The sequence below is a fragment of the Oncorhynchus masou genome, chromosome 31 (genome assembly GCF_036934945.1).
Source record: "Oncorhynchus masou masou isolate Uvic2021 chromosome 31, UVic_Omas_1.1, whole genome shotgun sequence".
In the NCBI taxonomy this organism is placed as follows: Eukaryota; Metazoa; Chordata; class Actinopteri; order Salmoniformes; family Salmonidae; genus Oncorhynchus; species Oncorhynchus masou.
This window is the reverse complement of record NC_088242.1, coordinates 93,384,496-93,406,082: the sequence shown is the minus strand read 5'-3', so window position 1 is coordinate 93,406,082 and position 21,587 is coordinate 93,384,496. Positions and strand designations below refer to the sequence as shown.

At 48.5% G+C, this 21,587-nt stretch overlaps 1 protein-coding gene across 5 annotated transcripts in view; it reads left to right on the top strand.

The window, feature by feature from the left end:
• Positions 1-21,587, top strand: part of LOC135524765 (arf-GAP with coiled-coil, ANK repeat and PH domain-containing protein 2-like) — a 76,543-nt gene that overhangs the window by 36,418 nt on the left and 18,538 nt on the right. For 4 of the 5 annotated variants that reach the window (XM_064952570.1, XM_064952569.1, XM_064952573.1 and 1 more), the window contains exons 10-18: positions 9,420-9,532; positions 11,607-11,658; positions 12,081-12,181; positions 13,719-13,824; positions 14,092-14,300; positions 15,917-15,986; positions 16,228-16,322; positions 20,142-20,193; positions 20,612-20,712. In XM_064952570.1, the coding sequence (XP_064808642.1) occupies positions 9,420-9,532; positions 11,607-11,658; positions 12,081-12,181; positions 13,719-13,824; positions 14,092-14,300; positions 15,917-15,986; positions 16,228-16,322; positions 20,142-20,193; positions 20,612-20,712 (899 nt within the window). The remainder of the gene's footprint in view (positions 1-9,419; positions 9,533-11,606; positions 11,659-12,080; positions 12,182-13,718; positions 13,825-14,091; positions 14,301-15,916; positions 15,987-16,227; positions 16,323-20,141; positions 20,194-20,611; positions 20,713-21,587) is intronic. The other variant, XM_064952571.1, reaches the window with a different exon arrangement.

Sequence of the window (21,587 nt, the reverse complement as noted above, 5' to 3'; positions counted from 1 at the left end):
CAGACATAGAAAAATACAGTATGTATTGTTATGAATGGAGCCATTATTAACTATCTGCGTCATTGGAGAGGCTTGGGTAATGGCATCTCATTGGACAGGCTTGGGTAATGGCATCTCATTGGACAGGCTTGGGTAATGGCATCTCATTGGACAGGCTTGGGTAATGGCATCTCACAGGGCTACATCCTAAAATGGCGTTCTGGTAAAAAGTGGTGCTCTACATAGTGAATAGGATGCCATTTGGTACACAACGTTAGGGTGATCTCATACAGTCACACAACTTACATTATTCAAGTGGGTCGGAAGCTCCGGAGGGCTCACTTAACAACGGGTTCGTTTCACCACCACCGCCATGTCACATGTCACCATCACAGCCCTCTAATGCCACCGTGTTGGGTGGTAGATGTCATCTAGGCCTAAGTCACCAACTAAATCCCCAGAAAAATTCCCATTTAAAATGTGTGCATGCGAAAGAGACCTTGGTCTCAATGGAACTCCCCGTTAAAGGTAAAACAAATAAAATTCCTTTTGTATTGGTAGTTAATGTAAGTCCAAGACACTTGGTGAGTTTTAAGTGCGTCTGTGTGTTTCTGCCTGGCCTCGTCATGTAGTCTGCGTCTTCAAGGAAATGTCTTTCTCGCTCCCTTTTTTAGTGGGTGGGTGTGTGTGTGTGTGTGTGTGTGTGCGTGTGCGCACGTGGTGAGCAGCAGCTGGCTCTCCAGCCTAAGCACCATTTCCAGCCAGGACCTCTCTCATAGGTGGCCCGTGCCAACTTCTGCTCGTCCTTGAGCTCATTGCTTCCCAGCGCCCTCACTCTCCAACCCCCCCCCCTCCCTTTCAGTAGAATGCTATTTTTATATTGTCTCGCTCCCTCCATCTCCCTCTGCCTCGGTACTTCATTCCCTCTTTCCCTCTCTCGCTGCCTCTTTCATACACTCCCTCTTTCCCTCTCTCTCTGCCTTTCTCCTAACTCCTTCTCGTCCATCCCCTCCCGCTCTTTCTCTTTCTGCCAGTATGTATAAGCAGTTCTAATCTCTCCTCTTTCTTCCTCCTCCACTCTCTACTCTTTCCCAGGCTGCTCTGCAGGTAAGCCTTTTCCCCTGCCCATTTTTGTCTCTGTCCTGTTTCTGTGCTGTCTCCTGTTCTTTCTGCATGTTGACTGCCCCGGACAGGGATTTAGTAGACTGCTAGAGCAAAACCGACCCAGTCATTCATGTAGACAGACTAGGGTAGTCACCATGATGTGTTATTGACGAATGCCTGAAGTGACCGGGTTCATTCCATGCCTGACGTGCTCTGTGTCGTGTGTATCCGTTGATGTCCGTGCATGCTGACTGTGGTCAATGCCAATCATTCATTCACCTTGTGTGTTGTTGATACAGCATATTCTTTAACTCTCTAGTCATTAAGCCTTGCTGCAAAGGGAATGGAAGAGAGATTTTGTTTGGTTGATAAATCTCAACCAATAAGCTAAATGCTATAGGTGCTATAGCTATTGACATGCCTAGACTCATGTGCATTTAATTTTCATGCGTGTGTTTTAGTACGTCTTATATCTATCTACCTGTGTGAATTACTAATTGCCAGAGGGCACCATCGTGTCACAAAGGATCTCATTGGACGAAGGGGGCTTGAAGTTTGTTCATGCTGCAGAAAAACATGTCTGTTCACAGGCGTACAGTGTGTGAGAGGGAGGAGTCGGCTCCATGGCTCTCAAACAGAAGCTGTATAAATGTTTCATGCCGGAGCTACTCTGCATGGAGTTGTGTTGGTTATTCTAACCCCATAGCACCAGCCAGCATCGACTTACACACACACTGTCACATCCCATCGACCTACACACACACACTCCCATCCCATCAACCTACACACACACACACTGTCACATCCCATCGACCTACACACACACACACTGTCACATCCCATCGACCTACACACACACACACTGTCACATCCCATCGACCTACACACACACACACTGTCACATCCCATTGACCTTCGCAAGCCGATGGGGCCTTAGCGGAAGGGGGAGGGGCCAAGCTCAGCCAGTAGCGGTGACAAGTGTTGATGACAGACACGCACAGAGGGAAGGTAGGGAGGTTTTGTTGTGGGAGAGGCAGCTAACCTGCGACTGTGATGGGGCTGTCACTAGAGATGCTGCGATGGGATAGGTGAAGGTAGATGACGCCAGCTAACCATCGTCACGGTGACTGGGGCACACACACACTAACCTGTCACAGACATGGAGATGGAGATTTTCATCAAGTTCCACTATGTGTGGTATCTGGTGAGAGCGCTGGAGGAATAGGGCAAAACATGTGTTTTTCTTTTCAGCTTGACATGGCTCTGTGCTATGGGCATTCTCTGTGTGGTTAACAATCTCCATCTTGTATGTCAGAGAAACAAGTGTGCTCTTTTTTTCAGTTTCTGTGTTTCTCAGCCTTTCTTGTTCTTCCGTTGTGAGTCTTTTAGGGGACAGAGGTTGATGGCCACAGCTTTTGTGCGTGGAGGTCCTCTGTACGTAATCGTTCATTATAATTTGATATTTATCATTGACCCCCCCCCTCCTCCCCCACCCAACCTCACCTTTCCTGCCTGCACAACCGGAGTGATGACTGATTTGCATTGTCATGCTGTACATTAATGTTTTTTGCCGAGGCGTGGGTTTTTTCCTCATTCTAATGTTTGGCTCTAATTGTTTTCCTCCTCACTACAAAGCATCAGATTAGTTTTGGCTGCCATTCCAACTCCTTGTCACTCATTGTCCAGTTGGCAAGGCCGGTTGCTGTCATTACTTAGGTCCCGTTTTGAAACATTTACTTCCTCTTCTCCTTGAAGCAATACCTGATTGAACATGTATGGGAAGCTATGTGGTACAACCCTGCCTTCACCTTCCAATACTGTTAGATTGCTGATTACTTCAAGGTAGGAGAGAAGGATTCAAAAAAATATATAACTTTTAAAGCAAGGCATTGGTTTGCCCACACAATCGATTATTGCCTTGGTCTTTGACTGGTTGGGGTTTGGATTCTATGTCCCGGTCTGTCTTGAGCCCTTTGCTGATTGGCCGCTGTGCTGTATGGCTTTGTGTTTGGGTCTTACAGACAGGCTCCAGTTGTAGTAGTGTCTTCAGAGGGATGGCATGTTTTCACCACTTCCCAAAATGAACAACTATTTCATTCCTCCAGGGTACATGCTGGGACACAGCCCCTGAATAATACATACAGCCCAAAAAGACTTAAGAGTCTGACTAGGTTACACACTAGTGAGGCTACACTGTACAAGGCTACACACCAGTGAGGCTATACTGTACAAGCAGGCTACACACTAGTGAGGCTACACTGTACAACGAGGCTACACACTAGTGAGGCTACACTGTACAAGGCTACACACCAGTGAGGCTATACTGTACAAGCAGGCTACACACTAGTGAGGCTACACTGTACAACCAGGCTACACACCAGTGAGGCTATACTGTACAAGCAGGCTACACACCAGTGAGGCTATACTGTACAAGCAGGCTACACACTAGTGAGGCTACACTGTACAACGAGGCTACACTGTACAACGAGGCTACACTGTACAACGAGGCTACACTGTACAACGAGGCTACACACTAGTGAGGCTACACTGTACAAGGCTACACACCAGTGAGGCTATACTGTACAAGCAGGCTACACACTAGTGAGGCTACACTGTACAACCAGGCTACACACCAGTGAGGCTTTACTGTACAAGCAGGCTACACACCAGTGAGGCTACACTGTACAAGCAGGCTACACACCAGTGAGGCTACACTGTACAAGCAGGCTACACACCAGTGAGGCTACACTGTACAAGCAGGCTACACACCAGTGAGGCTACACTGTACAAGCAGGCTACACACCAGTGAGGCTACACTGTACAAGCAGGCTACACACCAGTGAGGCTATACTGTACAACAAGGCTACACACCAGTGAGGCTATACTGTACAAGCAGGCTACACACCAGTGAGGCTATACTGTACAAGCAGGCTACACACCAGTGAGGCTACACTGTACAAGCAGGCTACACACTAGTGAGGCTACACTGTACAATCAAATCATATTTTATTTGTCACATGTGCCGAATACAACAGGTGTAGTAGACCTTACAGTGAAATGCTAAATACAACAGGTGTAGTAGACCTTACAGTGAAATGCTGAATACAACAGGTGTAGTAGACCTTACAGTGAAATGCTGAATACAACAGGTGTAGTAGACCTTACAGTGAAATGCTGAATACAACAGGTGTAGTAGACCTTACAGTGAAATGCTGAATACAACAGGTGTAGTAGACCTTACAGTGAAATGCTGACTACAACAGGTGTAGTAGACCTCACAGTGAAATGCTGAATACAACAGGTGTAGTAGACCTTACAGTGACATGCTGAATACAACAGGTGTCGTAGACCTTACAGTGACATGCTGAATACAACAGGTATAGTAGACCTCACAGTGAAATGCTGAATACAACAGGTGTAGTAGACCTCACAGTGAAATGCTGAATACAACAGGTGTCGTAGACCTTACAGTGAAATGCTGAATACAACAGGTGTCGTAGACCTTACAGTGAAATGCTGAATACAACAGGTGTAGTAGACCTCACAGTGAAATGCTGAATACAACAGGTGTAGTAGACCTTACAGTGAAATGCTGAATACAACAGGTGTCGTAGACCTTACAGTGAAATGCTGAATACAACAGGTGTAGTAGACCTTACAGTGAAATGCTGAATACAACAGGTGTAGTAGACCTTACAGTGAAATGCTGAATACAACAGGTGTAGTAGACCTTACAGTGAAATGCTGAATACAACAGGTGTAGTAGACCTTACAGTGAAATGCTGAATACAACAGGTGTAGTAGACCTTACAGTGTACTGCCGAATGCAACAGGTGTAGTAGACCTCACAGTGAAATGCTTTACAGGATACAAGGAGGCAACACTGTAAAATGAGGCCTTAGTTACTGTAAGTAGACGGTGCACACTAGGGTAAATCATCTCCTCTTCCTCAGGTGTCTTTCGAGCATTACATCACATCTGTTCATTTTGTCCGTCAGGTCGACGTCTCTGACAGCACAGGCCCAGGTTTTGACTAAACTTGGGGGAATGATGCGTGTTGCCATAGAGATCCGGCATTTCACTAAATTCCCCCTGATTGGCCCTAAGGCTTGAGCTATGGTAATGAACTGGAATGTGTGAGTAACACCAGAGAGGAAGAAGCGAGGGGGTAACTTTTGAAGGCATGTATTTTCAGTGTTAGATCGGCCCACTTGTATCTGGTCAATATATTGGATCATCTGTGGTCACACACAGTAATTGAAATGTGTTAGTCACATGCAATATCTCAATTGTCAACAAGTGGGCGGGGGGGGGGGCTGCTGCATCATTTGTGGAGGACGACGTGTTTACTGTTGCCTTGGTTGATCATGGTTAGTGATAAACCCAGCTGTCATATGAGACAGGATTTCCTTACCAAACTCTCTCTCAAGACTGACTGGAGAGGGTGTGAGGAGGGCCCTGTCCTTTTTGTCTTATTTAGAGTTGTTATTGTCACGGTGGAGGGCTGAAACATAATTATTTCCCCCCACGATGAAATGGGGGGGGGGGGGGGAGGGCCCTGGAGACTATGGTCACGGTGGAGGGCTGAAACTGGATCTATCTCAGTTCGTATGGCAGTCACACGCAATATCTCACACCACTGGCCCAACCACTGAACCATCCTGCTCACCGCTGACCCGTCCTGCTCACCGCTGACCCGTCCTGTTAACCACTGACCGTCCTGCTCACCGCTGACCCGTCTAGCTCACCACTGGCCCGACAATTGACCCGTCTAGCTCACCACTGGCCCGACGATTGACCCGTCTAGCTCACCACTGGCCCGACGATTGACCCGTCTAGCTCACCACTGGCCCGACGATTGACCCGTCTAGCTCACCACTGGACTGACGATTGACCCGTCCTGCTCACCACTGGCCCGACGATTGACCCGTCCTGCTCACCACTGGCCCGACGATTGACCCGTCTTGCTCACCACTGGCCTGACGATTGGCCCGTCCTGCTCACCACTGGCCCGACGATTGACCCGTCTAGCTCACCACTGGCCCGATGATTGGCCCGTCCTGCTCACCACTGGCCCGACGATTGACCCGTCTTGCTATGGAGATCCGGGGGGGAATCTGTTTTTATTTTATTTTTTTAACAACAATGCATTTTAAAACCGTGATGATATTTACTGGTAGTAAGAGTTGTGGTGCGGCCTCTCGGGTGGCGCAGTGGTCAAGGGCGCTGTACTGCAGCGCCAGCAGTGCCATCAGAGTCCCTGGGAGGTCCGTGGGGTGACGCACAATTGGCCTAGCGTCGTCCGGGTTAGGGAGGGCTTGATCGGTAGGGATGTCCTTGTCTCATCGCGCACCAGCGACTCCTGTAGCGGGCCGGGCGCAGTGCGCGCTAACCAAGGTTGCCAGGTGCATGGTGTACCCTCCGACACATTGGTGCGGCTGGCTTCAGGGTTGGATGCGCGCTGTGTTAAGAAGCAGTGCGGCTTGGTTGGGTTGTGTATCGGAGGACGCATGACTTTCAACCTTCGTCTCTCCCGAGCCCGTACGGGAGTTGTAGCGATGAGACAAGATAGTAACTACTACAACAATTGGATACCATGAAAAGGGGTAAAATTGAAAAATATATATATAAAAAAAAAGAGTTGTGGTGCATTTAGTAGTTACCCTCTCTTTGATTGAAGGGGTTTATTTAGTAGTTACCCTCTCTTTGATTGAAGGGGTTCATTTAGTAGTTACCCTCTCTTTGATTGAAGGGGTTTATTTAGTAGTTACCCTCTCTTGGATTGAAGGGGTTCATTTAGTAGTTACCCTCTCTTGGATTGAAGGGGTTCATTTAGTAGTTACCCTCTCTTTGATTGAAGGGGTTTATTTAGTAGTTACCCTCTCTTGGATTGAAGGGGTTCATTTAGTAGTTACCCTCTCTTGGATTGAAGGGGTTCATTTAGTAGTTACCCTCTCTTGGATTGAAGGGGTTCATTTAGTAGTTACCCTCTCTTGGATTGAAGGGGTTCATTTAGTAGTTCCCCTCTCTTTGATTGTAGGGGTTACTTTACTAGTTACCCTCTCTTGGATTGAAGGGGTTCATTTAGTAGTTACCCTCTCTTGGATTGAAGGGGTTCATTTAGTAGTTACCCTCTCTTGGATTGAAGGGGTTCATTTAGTAGTTACCCTCTCTTGGATTGAAGGGGTTCATTTAGTAGTTACCCTCTCTTGGATTGAAGGGGTTCATTTAGTAGTTACCCTCTCTTGGATTGAAGGGGTTCATTAGTAGGTACCCTCTCTTGGATTGACACAGTTGGGCATCTTTGTACAGACAGTTTCCGTTCCCCCTCCATTTGTCTGCCTGCCATTGCCTACATTCTGTACTGTACCCCCCCCCCTCCCCATCCAAAAATAACCTCTGTTGTCCAGTATAAGTGTGTGTGTCAAACCAGTGGATTGCTAGGCTGAGGTGTTTAGCTCCAGGCCCCTTTGCTCAGGTTACAGTGCAGAGTGCAATCTGGTCGTGAAGACCCCCCCCCCACCACCCCGTTAGCTGTATGTAGAGGCCGAAGGTTTGATGTTGAAGCACAATACAGTGGTCAAACTCCTGTTACACACAGATCAACCAACGGTGACTTGCAGACAGATGCAGACCTTACTCTAGAGCGATTGGGACGACTATAGACCAGTGGAACCAAGATCTGACAGTATGGTTTTGTGTTGCCGGGGGCAGATTTGACCGTGCCACTCTAAGGACACATTGTGTGCTAGTAGTCATTTGGAACTGAGAGGATTACTGCCATCGTTTTCCACTTGTTTATGTTTATATCCTACAATTAAAGTCTTATCTTTCCTATCACAGATAGAATTTGATTTGCCTTGTTAAATAAAAGTTTTTAAAAAAACAAACAGAAAACAAATTATCTGTTTTTATTAAATCCTATTGTTTGTCTTCAAACTCTTAACGACAAGTTCAGCAGCACTTTGAACAGTGAATTCATAGAAGTTTTAATCGCCCCCCCCCCATTCCCACCCTCTGACCGCATGGTGTCCAGTGTCCCAGAGGCTTAGGAAACTGGCAGGCTGGAGGGGAAGGGCTATCTCATGACAGTGGTGGCCGGTTGGTCAAGTTACAAGGGTGTCGGTGGCTCTTTCAGAGAGAAGGCAACTCTGCCCCAGGACACAGGTGTTAAAGGATCGAGTCAGCTTACTGTCACAGGATGAGGACCGATGCAACAGAACTAGAATGAGTAGAATGGGCGTCCCCATTCAAGTTAATGACGCTATAATGGGTGGATTGGCAGCTGTTTTAAGAGTATTTCTATGGTCACTGCTACGTCCGCCTGGATCTCTTGGGCCTGGATCTCTTGGGCCTGGATCTCTCTTGGGCCTGGATCTCTCTTGGGCCTGGATCTCTCTTGGGCCTGGATCTCTCTTGGGCCTGGATCTCAAGAACATTTCTATTTCAAAGGACCGGGCATGCTCAGTAGGCACTAAATAGGAAAATGTCTAGTTTGTGTGAGACTACCTCACCGGTTTACGAAAACGCATTCTCCCTGTTTTAATTTTGATCAAACCCAAATATTTAACCAACATCTTTTCAAAGTACCCTGCTCTTCCTCTCCAAACTCCATAGAAATACCATTTAATGTGAGTTGTATAATTAGCCATGACTTTTATAGAAACCCATTGCTTTTGTTTTTGTGTTTGTTACCTACTGAAATGTCCTTTTTTGTAAGGTCAACAGGGTTGTTCATTAATGCCCACCGTAGAAAAACGTTGTGCAACGGAAAACGAAAGCGGGCTTTTCTTATTGGACAAGTTTAGTGGTTTTCTTCCTTTTCATGCCTCGTGAACATGACCCCAAAATGTGTTGCTCAATGGTGCTGAGTCGCTCTTCACCTGGACGCTCACAGTGAATCGGGATCAGACTGTTTTGCCTGCCTTACTGACTGAACGTGTCTGTACGCCACAAGCCTGTGTGTGTGCTGTGTATTCTGTGTAAAACCAAGTGCTACCAACACCAAATGCCATTGTCCATTCAAATGTCTATTTTTCTCCCTCACTTTCTCCCTCTGCTCTCTCTCCCTCTCTGTGTTCTCCTACCTCTGCTCTCTCTCCCCCTCTGTGTTCTCCTACCTCTGCTCTCTCTCCCTCTCTGTGTTCTCCTACCTCTGCTCTCTCTCCCTCTCTGTGTTCTCCTACCTCTGCTCTCTCTCCCTCTCTGTGTTCTCCTACCTCTGCTCTCTCTCCCTCTCTGTGTTCTCCTACCTCTGCTCTCTCTCCCTCTCTGTGTTCTCCTACCTCTGCTCTCTCTCCCCCTCTGTGTTCTCCTACCTCTGCTCTCTCTTTCAGGACTTCTCGAATGACGACACCAAGCTGGAGTACAATGTGGACGCAGACAATGGCATTGCGATGGAGGGCTACCTGTTTAAGAGGGCCAGCAACGCCTTCAAAACATGGAACAGGTTAGCTAGAGGACATGATGCAAATCTCCTGTTTAAGAGGGCCAGCAACGCTTCTTCTCCCTAGAGGACATGATGCAAATCTCTCCTTCTCCCCCTGTTCCCCCTTCTCCCCCTTCTTCCCCCTTCTCCCCCTGTTCCCCCTTCCCCCCTGTTCCTCCTTCTCCCCTCCCCCTGTTCCTCCTTCTCTCCCTTCTCCCCCTGTTCCTCTGTTCCTCCTTCTTCTCCCCCTTCTCCCCCTGTTCCCCTTCTCCCCCTTCCTTCTCTCTCCTTCTCCCCCTGTTCCTCCTTCTCCCCCTGTTCCTCCTTCTCCCCGTGTTCCTCCTTCTCTCTCCTTCTCCCCCTGTTCCTCCTTCTCCCCCTGTTCCTCCTTCTCCCCCTGTTCCTCCTTCTCCCCCTGTTCCTCCTTCTCCCCCTGTTCCTCCTTCTCCCCTGTTCCTCCTTCTCTCTCCTTCTCCCCCTGTTCCTCCTTCTCCCCCTGTTCCTCCTTCTCCCCCTGTTCCTCCTTCTCCCCCTGTTCCTCCTTCTCTCTCCTTCTCCCCCTGTTCCTCCTTCTCCCCCTGTTCCTCCTTCTCCCCTGTTCCTCCTTCTCCCCTCCTTCCTCCTTCTCCCCTGTTCCTCCTTCTCCCCCTGTTCCTCCTTCTCCCCCTTTCCTCCTTCCCCCTGTTCCTCCTTCTCCCCCTGTTCCTCCTCCTGTTCCTCCTTCTCCCCCTGTTCCTCCTTCTCCCCCTGTTCCCTTCTCTCCTTCTCCCCCTGTTCCTCCTCCCCCCTTCCCCCTTCTCCCCTGTTCCTCCTTCCTCCCTTCTCCCCCTGTTCCTCCTTCTCTCCCCTGTTCCTCCTTCTCCCCTGTTCCTCCTTCTCCCCCTCCTTCTCCCCCTCCCTCCTTCTCCTCCTTCTCCCCCTGTTCCTCCTTCTCCCCCCTGTTCCTCCTTCTCCCCCTGTTCCTCCTTCTCCCCCTCCTCCTTCTCCCTGTCCTGTTCCTCCCTCCCCCTGTTCCTCCTCCTTCCTCCTTCTCCCCCTGTTCCTCCTTTCTCCCCCTGTTCCTCCTCCTTCTCCCCCTCCTCCTTCTCCCCCTGTTCCTCCTTCCCCCCTTTCTCCTTCCCCCCTGTTCCTCCTTCTCCCTTCTCCCCCTGTTCCTCCTTCTCTCTTCTCCCCCTGTTCCTCCTTCTCTTCCTTCTCCCCCTGTTCCCTTCCTTCTCCCTGTTCCTCTCCCCCTGTTCCCCTTCTCCCCCTGTTCCTCCTCCTCTCCTTCTCCCCCTGTTCCTCCTTCCTCCTTCTCCCCCTGTTCCTCCTTCTCCTTCTCCTTTCCTCCTTCTCCCCTGTTCCTCCTCCTTCTCCCCCTTTCCTCCTTCTCTCTCCTTCTCCCCCTTCCTCCTTCTCCCCTGTTCCTCCTTCTCTCCTTCTCCCCCTTTCTCCTTCTCTCCTTCTCCCCTGTTCCTCTCCTTCTCCCCCTGTTCCTCCCTCCCCCTGTTCCCCCTCCCCCTGTTCCTCTCTCCAGCTGTGCCCTGTAATGACTTCACTGTTGCGCTAAACACCATGTTCAGTAGGTAGAACATTCCTGGTAGCAGTAATCTTTCTGTGTCCTCTAACCTTACGGTGGTTTTTGTTACTAGCTGGGTGGGGAGGTGATAAGCCACTGTTTAGTATTCATTCATCCAGGGCAGTCAGTCAGGAGGGAGGGAAGAAAGGGGGGGGGGGTAGTGACGTGGTCATCTGACACCCGGGAGAGCGCAGCCTGAATTGCGCAGAGCTGCATGGAGTTAGCAAGGAGAACACCAAGCCTTTTATTGTCCTGTCGCCTCCAAACACATTCCCTGTGCTGCGAGATGGTCTCCATGCTGTTTGAAAAATGCAGTATTATAGTGCAGGGAAGCTTTTATTCCAGACCTTCTATCAAACCGTGACAAACGGTATAGTTTTCTACCAGTCCTTCCAGAATAGGATTTAATCACCATAATATCAGATTATTATTTTGTCTATTTATTTGTCCTTCATTAAATCTCTATCAATTTTAATTGACTATTTAAATACTTCAAATTGTCTGTTGACCGTGATGTGAACGCTCCTCTCCTTTCAGGCGCTGGTTCTCCATTCAAAACAATCAGCTAGTTTACCAGAAGAAGTTCAAGGTAAGTCGGATTATTCCATTCGTGTCCCAAATTGGTTCCCTGTATAGTGCACTACTTTTGACCAGAGCCCTATGGGTAGTGCCCTGTATAGGGACAAAGGGTCCCATTTGGGATGTGGCCAACATCAAATATACACTTCCAGCCCAAATTCCCCCTGCATTTGTAATACAACGAGGTAGCGTTGAATGTGGAGCACAGTTAACACAAAACAGATGAGTTTGTGGAATAGGGAGGAAAAACAATTCACTTTGCTGCAGGTAACCAGGTTACAATATGGAATTAAATTAACACCTCTGAAGAAATTACATTTGCGTGCGTGTCTGTGTGTGCTCTCTTGAGGCTGCGCCATACAATTGTATATGAGTGTGTACATTGCATTGTGTGTGTGTGTGTGTTACGGAGGCTGTGTTCTCCTTTCCCAGGATAATCCCACAGTGGTGGTGGAGGACTTGCGGCTATGTACAGTCAAACACTGTGAAGATATCGAACGCCGCTTCTGCTTTGAAGTGGTGTCACCCACCAAGTAAATACCCACACACATCCACACACACACACACACACCCACATACACCCACACACACCCACACACACCCACACACACCCACACACACCCACACACATCCACACACATCCACACACATCCACACACATCCACACACATCCACACACATCCACACACATCCACACACATCCACACACATACACACACACACACACACACATACACTATAATGCACATATATACAAAAGTATGTGGACACACCTTCAAATTAGTGGATTCAGCTAGTTTAGCCACACCCCTTGCTGACAGGTTTATACAATCGAGCTCACCGCCATGCAATCTCCATAGACGAACAATGGCCCATACTGTAGAGCTCAGTGACTTTCAACGTGGCACCGTCATAGGATGCCACCTTTCCAACAAGTCAGTTTGTCAAATTTCTGCCCTGCGAGAGATTTCCCGGTCACCTGTAAGTGCTGTTATTGTTAAGTGGAAATGTCTAGGAGCAACAACGGCTCAGCCGCGAAGTGGTAGGCCACACAAGCTCACAGAATGGGATCGCTGAAGATCGTAGCGCATAAAAATTCTGTCCTCGGTTGCAACATTCACTACCTAGTTCCAAACTGCATCTGGAAGCAACGTCAGCACAAGAACTGCTAGAACTGTTCGTCGGGAGGGGTTTCCGTGACAGAGCAGCCACACACAAGACTAAGATCACCGTGTGCAATGCCAAGCGTCGGCTGAAGTGGTGTAAAGCTCGCCGCCATTGGACTGTGGAGCACTAAGAACGTGTTTTCTGGAGTGTTGAATCACGCTTCACCATCTGGCAGTCCAACTGACAAATCTGGGTTCGGCGGATGCCACGAGAACGCAACCTGCCCGACTGCATAGTGTAAACTGTAAAGTTTGGTGGAGGAGGAATAATGGTCTGGGGCTGTTTTTCATGGTTCGGGTACCTTAGTTCCAGTGAGGGGAAATCTTAATGCTACAGCATATATTCTAGACTATTCTGTGCTTCCAACTTTGTGGCAATAGCTTGGGGAAGGCCCTTTTCTGTTACAACATGACTATGCCACCGTTACAAAGCGAGGTCCATACAGAAATGGTTTGTCAAGATCGGTGTGGAAGAACTTCACTGGCCTGCACAAAGCCCGGACCTCAACCCCCTCGAACACCTTTGTGATGAATTGGAATGCCGACTGCGAGCCCGACCTCACTAATGCTCTTGTGGCTGAACGCTGCACGGACTTTCTTTCAATGTTCCAACATCTAGCGGAAAGCCTTCGAGTGGAGGCTGTTATGGCAGCAAGGGGGGAACCAACTCCATATTAATGCCCCTGAATTTGGAATGAGATGTTTGACGAGCAGGTATCCACATACTTTTGGTCATGTAGTGTATATACACTTACAGATACAAGTGCACACAGAGTACCTAGACACCCCAATATTGTCACACCACACACAGTCTGGTGCTGCTCAGTAACAAATTGAAATCTAGTGTGTAGAGGTCTATCAGGCCAGGAAGCAGGCTGATGTCCCAGTGTCCCTCCCCCTCCAGGAGTTGTATTATGCAGGCTGACTCTGAGAAGCTGAGGCAGGCTTGGATCAAAGCTGTCCAGAACAGCATCGCCACTGCCTTCAGGGAGCAGGGAGAGGACGCCGAGGTGAGTCACCACGCGCTGCCAGAACTAATGACCTCACAACATTTCTCCATGTTATTTATTCGCCATTTGTTTTTGTTTAGTACATGTCAGGATGAAAATGATCAGACATACCTCGTGTGAACAAAAGTAAAGGATTTCCCTCGTGTGTGTGTGTGGGGGGGGGGGGTGGTGGGTGTGTGTGTGTGTGTGTGACAATAGACAATGAAGTAACGTTCTTCTAGTGTTATATGTTGTGCATAACGTCGTGTTCATGACCCTCCGTGCCAGAAGCTGGACCGGAAGTCTTCCACATCCACAGGCAGCCTGGACTCAGGCGGCGAGCCCAAAGAGAGGTCACTGAAAGGGGAGAGCGCCCTCCAGAGGGTCATGGTCATTGGGGGCAACGCCTGCTGCTGTGACTGTGGTCAACCTGACCCACGCTGGGCCAGCATCAACCTGGGCATCACCCTCTGTATCCAGTGCTCTGGGATACACAGGTATACTACCAGTACTTCTGTATGTAGTAATACACTGAACAAAAATATAAACGCAACATGTAAAGTGTTGGTCCCGTGTTTCATGAGCTGCAATAAAAAAAAATCCCAGAAATGTTCCGTACGCACAAAAAGCTTATTTCTCTAAAACAAATATGTTTACATCCCTGTTAGTGAGCCAATAAAAGGCCACTTTAAAATGTGCGGTTTTGTCACACAACAGAATGACACAGATGTCTCAAGTTGAGGGAGCGTGCAAATTGACATGCTGACTTGCAGGAATGTCCACCAGAGCTGTTGGCTGTGAATTTAAGCTGTGAATTTAATGTAAGCTACAATGTTTTTTTTTAGAGAATTACATCCGCAGACCACGTGTAACTTCACCTGCCCCAGACCTCAACATCCAGCTTCTTCACCTGTGGGATTGTCTGAGGGGGGGGCTTAATCTGATTGGTTGGGCCTGGCTCCCCAGTGGGTGGGTCTATACCCTCCCAGGCCCACCCATGGCTGCGCCCCTGCCCAGTCATGTGAAATCCATCGATTTAAGGGCCTAATGAATTTATTTAAATGGACTGATTTCCATTTTATATGAATTGTAGCTCAGTAAAATCTTTGAAATTGTTGCATATTGCAATATTTTAATTGCATATTGCATATATTTTTGTTCACTGTATACATTTGTCACCCAATGCTTCCAGGATACACAGTACATTCCTATCACTGCAGATACTACACATCACGGTACTACGAACTTCATATGTATTCGTAGGCGTCATGCACATAGGGGGCACCGGAGGAAGTGTTTGATTTTTATTGATTTTTAATTTGATTTATTATGCTAGCCAGTTAGCAATGTAAATGAAGATGGTTTTAGCTAGCCCAGACAGGTTCCCACAACCTCATAACTAGGCTGTCAATCAAGTTCGAGTCGCTAGCTTGTCTAACTATCTTAGCAGACATGTCTGCTGGCATGATTGGTAGACTTTTTCGAAAAGCAAACAATAACTAAATGTACTGTATAAGACTCGCCTTCCTTTCAATCGTTTACCCAGATGTTAGTAGAGAAGCATATTCAGTTCCTCTTCAATAAGAACCACCAGTTCTGAGGATACAGACCGCTCGAGAAGTGTGCTTAGAGAGAGAGAGAGAGAGATATATATTTTTTTTTTTACATTTAATCAAGCATAATGGTGGTGACTCTAGATTTCAGGAAAAAGCTGTTTCAGCTGTTTGAAAAATCCCAAATTCTCCAACGTAGAAAAAATGGACCGCATTTTAGACTGTAGACTGGTGCTGTCCGAGACAACATACCGAACTGTAGACTGGTGCTGTATGACAACATACCGAACTGTAGACTGGTGCTGTACAACAGTAGAAAGGTTCACCTTTTTTTTTACTAGATGGAGAATAAAACAATCAAAAGCTCAGTAAATCTGCCCCCATGTGCATTTTAGACTGTAGACTTACTCTTACTAACTGCATACTCCCACCTTGTGGCCACAGTACAAACTACACCCTCAATTGAACAGCATGTTCCTGGGATGAAGCTGTGTGGACTCAGTTATTTTTAGACAGTCTCTTTGATGCATGAGTTAATAACAGACTCTCACCATCTGCAGGAGTCTGGGGGTCCATTTCTCCAAAGTGCGCTCGCTCACCCTGGACTCATGGGAACCGGAACTACTCAAGGTGAGAAAAGAAAGAGGGAGGGTGAGAGATGGAGGGGCACAAAAGAGAGGCAGGAGATTTTCACACTCACATACTCCCTCTCTTGGATTCGCTAGTGACAGATCAATGCTAAAATGTAATGGTTACAGATTGCTGTCTTTTGCATGTCATGAATTTGCATGACTGACATGCTGTCCTCGGAATGTGCTGGTTAATTTTGTCATAGTAACACTATTGTGTGTGTGTGGTGTGTTGAACACAGCTGATGTGTGAGCTGGGTAACGGGGTCATCAACCAGATCTACGAGGCTGGGAGAGAGGAGCTGGGAGCCATGAAGCCAAAGCCGACAGACCCCAGGTACTGGCCGTATAGCTACCGCTGTGTTGTTCTATAGCTACCGCTGTGTTGTTCTATAGCTACCGCTTGTTGTTCTATAGCTACCATTCATTGCAAGATGGCGCCGACAGAGATTCTCGCTTCGAGTCCTTAGGATTATTTCTTACATTGCTAGCCCAGAAAATCCTATGTGTTATTACATACAGCCGGAAAGAGGTATTGAATATAAGTGCGACGTCAATTTACCAACAACCACCAGGAATACGACGTTCCCGAAGCGGATCCTTTGTTCGGACCACCACCCAGGACAGTGGATCTAATCCCAGAAGCTGACCCAAAACAACGTCGCCGCAGAAGAGGCAGACGGAGCGGCCACCTGGTCAGGCTCCGTAGGCGGGCACCATCGCCCACCGCTTCCGAGTATACTACTCGCCAATGTCTAGTCTCTTGACAACAAGTTAGACTAAATTAGAGCAAGGGTTGCCTTCCAGAGAGACATCAGAGATTGTATCTCTCCCGGGATACGTTGTCGGAGTCGGTTCAGCCACCGGGCTTTTTCATGTGTCATGCCGACCGAAATAAACACCTCTCTGGGAAGAAGGGCGGGGTGTATGCTTCATGATTAACGACTCATGGTGTAAACATACAGGAACTCAAGTCCTTCTGCTCACCCGACCTAGAATTCCTTACAATCAAATGCCGGCCATATTATCTCCCAAGAGAATTCTCGGCAGTTATCTTCACAGCTGTGTATATACCCCCTCAAGTAGACACCACGATGGCCCTCAAGGAACTTCACTGGAAACCATATATCCTGAGGCTGCATTTATTGGAGCCGGGAATTTTAACAATGAAAATTTGAGAACAAGGTTACCTAAATTCTATCAGCATATTGATTGCAGCACTAGCGTGGGCAATACACTCAATCACTGCTACTCTAACTTCCTCGATGCATACAAGGCCCCATTTCAAGATTGTTTTGATCGCACTGACTGGGAAATGTGCCGGGCAGCCTCAGAGAACGTTGATCTATACGTTGACTCTGTGAGTGAGTTTATAAGGAAAGGCATTGGAGATGTTGCACCCACTGTGACTATTAAAACCTACCATAACCAGAAACCGTGGCTGGATGGCGGCATTCGCGCAAAACTGAAAGCACGAACCACCACATTTAATCATGGAAAGAGGACTGGGAATACGGCCGAATATAAACAATGTAGTTATTCCCTCCGCAAGGCAAACAAAATGTCGGTATAGGGACAAAGTGGAGTCAGAGTTAAACGGCTCAGACACGAGACGTATGTGGCAGGGTCTACAGGAAATCGCGGACTACAAAAAGAAAACATGCCACATAACGAACACCGTCTCGCTCCCAGACAAACTAAAGGATAATACAGTACCACAGTTGCGGCCCAAAAGACTGACCTTCTCCGTGGTTGACCTGAGTAAGACGTGTTGGCATCCCGAGCCCCGTCCTCAGCATGCGCAGACCAGCTTTCTGGTGTGTTTAGGGACATATTCAATCGCTCCTTATCCCAGTATGCTGTCCCCGCATGCTTCAAAATGGCCAACATTGTTCCTTTACCCATGAAGGTAAAGATAACTGAACTAAATGACTACCGCCCCATAGCGCTCACTTCTGTCATCGTGATGTGCTTTGAGAGACTAGTCAAGGATCATATCACCTCCACTTTACCTGCCACCCTAGACCCACTTCAATTTTCATACCAACCCAACAGGTCCACAGACGATGCAATCACACTGCCCTATCCCATCTGGACAAGAGGAATACCTATGTAAGAATGCTGTTCATTGACTACAGTTCAGCATTCAACACCATATTACCCTCCAAGCTCATCATTAAGCTGGAGGCCCTAGGTCTCAACCCCGCCTTTTGCAATTGGGTCCTGGACTTTCTGACTTGCTGCCCCCAGGTGAAGAACGTAGGAAACAACATCTATACTTCACCTACCCTCAACACTGGGGCCCCACAAGGGTGTGTGCTCAGCCCCCTCCTGTACTCCCTGTTCACCCATGACTGCGTGGCCACGCCTCCAACTCAATCATCAAGTTTTCAGACACAACAGTGGTGGGCTTGATGACCAACAACGACGAGACGGCCTACAGGGAGGAGGTGAGGGCCCTCTGAGTGAGGTGTCAGGAAAACAACCTCTCGCTCAACGTCAACAAAACAAAGGAGGTGATTGTGGACTTCAGGGAACAGCAGTGGGAGCACCCCCCTATCCACATTGAAGGGACAGCAGTGGAGAAGGTGGAAAGTTCCTTGGCGTACACTTCACAGACAAACTGTTCCTCCTTCTCTCTCCTTCTCCCCCTGTTCCTCCTTCTCTCTCCTTCTCCCCCTGTTCCTCCTTCTCCCCTGTTCCTCCTTCTCCCCTGTTCCTCCTTCTCTCTCCTTCTCCCCTGTTCCTCCTTCTCCCCCTGTTCCCCCTTCTCCCCTGTTCCTCCTTCTCTCTCCTTCTCCCCCTGTTCCTCCTTCTCCCCCTGTTCCTCCTTCTCTCCCTTCTCCCCCTGTTCCCCCTTCTCCCCCTGTTCCTCCTTCTCTCTCCTTCTCCCCCTGTTCCTCCTTCTCTCTCCTTCTCCCCCTGTTCCTCCTTCTCTCTCCTTCTCCCCCTGTTCCTCCTTCTCCCCCTGTTCCTCCTTCTCCCCTGTTCCTCCTTCTCCCCCTGTTCCTCCTTCTCTCCTTCTCCCCCTGTTCCTCTCTTCTCCCCCTGTTCCTCCTTCTCCCCCTTCTCCCCCTGTTCCTCCTTCTCCCCCTTCCTTCTCCCCCTGTTCCTCCTTCTCCCTCCTGTTCCTCCTTCTCCCCTGTTCCTCCTTCTCCCCTGTTCCTCTCTCTCTCCTCTTCTCCCCCTGTTCCTCCTTCTCCCCCTGTTCCTCCTTCTCCCCCTCCCTTCTCCCCCTCTCCCCCTCCCCTGTTCCTCCTTCTCCCTTCCTCCCCCCCTGTTCCTCCTTCTCCCCCTGTTCCTCCTTCTCCCCCTCCTCTCCCCCTCCCCCTGTTCCTCCTTCTCTCTCCTTCTCCCCCTGTTCCTCCTTCTCCCCCCCCTGTTCCTCCTTCTCCTCCTTCTCCTCCTTCTCTCTCCTTCTCCCCTGTTCCTCCTTCTCCCCTGTTCCTCCTTCTCTCTCCTTCTCCCCTTCTCTCTCCTTCTCCCCCTGTTCCTCCTTCTCTCCTTCTCCCCCTGTTCCTCCTTCTCTCTCCCCCTCCCCCTGTTCCCCCTTCTCTCTCCAGCTGTGCCCTGTAATGACTTCACTGTTGCGCTAAACACCATGTTCAGTAGGTAGAACATTCCTGGTAGCAGTAATCTTTCTGTGTCCTCTAACCTTACGGTGGTTTTTGTTACTAGCTGGGTGGGGAGGTGATAAGCCACTGTTTAGTATTCATTCATCCAGGGCAGTCAGTCAGGAGGGAAGAATGGTGGTGGGGGGGGGTAGTGACGTGGTCATCTGACACCCGGGAGAGCGCAGCCTGAATGGCGCAGCGCTCCTTGAGCTGCATGGAGTTAGCAAGGAGAACACCAAGCCTTTTATTGTCCTGTCGCCTCCAAACACATTCCCTGTGCTGCGAGATGGTCTCCATGCTGTTTGAAAAATACAGTATTATAGTGCAGGGAAGCTTTTATTCCAGACCTTCTATCAAACCGTGACAAACGGTATAGTTTTCTACCAGCCCTTCCAGAATAGGATTTAATCACCATAATATCAGATTATTATTTTGTCTATTTATTTGTCCTTCATTAAATCTCTATCAATTTTAATTGACTATTTAAATACTTCAAATTGTCTCACCTGTTGACCGTGATGTGAACGCTCCTCTCCTTTCAGGCGCTGGTTCTCCATTCAAAACAATCAGCTAGTTTACCAGAAGAAGTTCAAGGTAAGTCGGATTATTCCATTCGTGTCCCAAATTGGTTCCCTGTATAGTGCACTACTTTTGACCAGAGCCCTATGGGTAGTGCCCTGTATAGGGACAAAGGGTCCCATTTGGGATGTGGCCATCATCAAATATACACTTCCAGCCCAAATTCCCCTGCATTTGTAATACAACGAGGTAGCGTTGAATGTGGAGCACAGTTAACACAAAACAGATGAGTTTGTGGAATAGGGAGGAAAAACAATTCACTTTGCTGCAGGTAACCAGGTTACAATATGGAATTAAATTAACACCTCTGAAGAAATTACATTTGCGTGCGTGTCTGTGTGTGCTCTCTTGAGGCTGCGCCATACAATTGTATATGAGTGTGTACATTGCATTGTGTGTGTGTGTGTACGGAGGCTGTGTTCTCCTTTCCCAGGATAATCCCACAGTGGTGGTGGAGGACTTGCGGCTATGTACAGTCAAACACTGTGAAGATATCGAACGCCGCTTCTGCTTTGAAGTGGTGTCACCCACCAAGTAAATACCCACACACATCCACACACACACCCACACACACCCACACACACCCACACACACCCACACACACCCACACACACCCACACACATCCACACACATCCACACACATCCACACACATCCACACACATCCACACACATCCACACACATCCACACACATCCACACACATACACACACACACACACACATACACTATAATGCACATATATACAAAAGTATGTGGACACACCTTCAAATTAGTGGATTCAGCTAGTTTAGCCACACCCCTTGCTGACAGGTTTATACAATCGAGCTCACCGCCATGCAATCTCCATAGACGAACAATGGCCCATACTGTAGAGCTCAGTGACTTTCAACGTGGCACCGTCATAGGATGCCACCTTTCCAACAAGTCAGTTTGTCAAATTTCTGCCCTGCGAGAGATTTCCCGGTCACCTGTAAGTGCTGTTATTGTTAAGTGGAAATGTCTAGGAGCAACAACGGCTCAGCCGCGAAGTGGTAGGCCACACAAGCTCACAGAATGGGATCGCTGAAGATCGTAGCGCATAAAAATTCTGTCCTCGGTTGCAACATTCACTACCTAGTTCCAAACTGCATCTGGAAGCAACGTCAGCACAAGAACTGCTAGAACTGTTCGTCGGGAGGGGTTTCCGTGACAGAGCAGCCACACACAAGACTAAGATCACCGTGTGCAATGCCAAGCGTCGGCTGAAGTGGTGTAAAGCTCGCCGCCATTGGACTGTGGAGCACTAAGAACGTGTTTTCTGGAGTGTTGAATCACGCTTCACCATCTGGCAGTCCAACTGACAAATCTGGGTTCGGCGGATGCCACGGAGAACGCAACCTGCCCGACTGCATAGTGAAACTGTAAAGT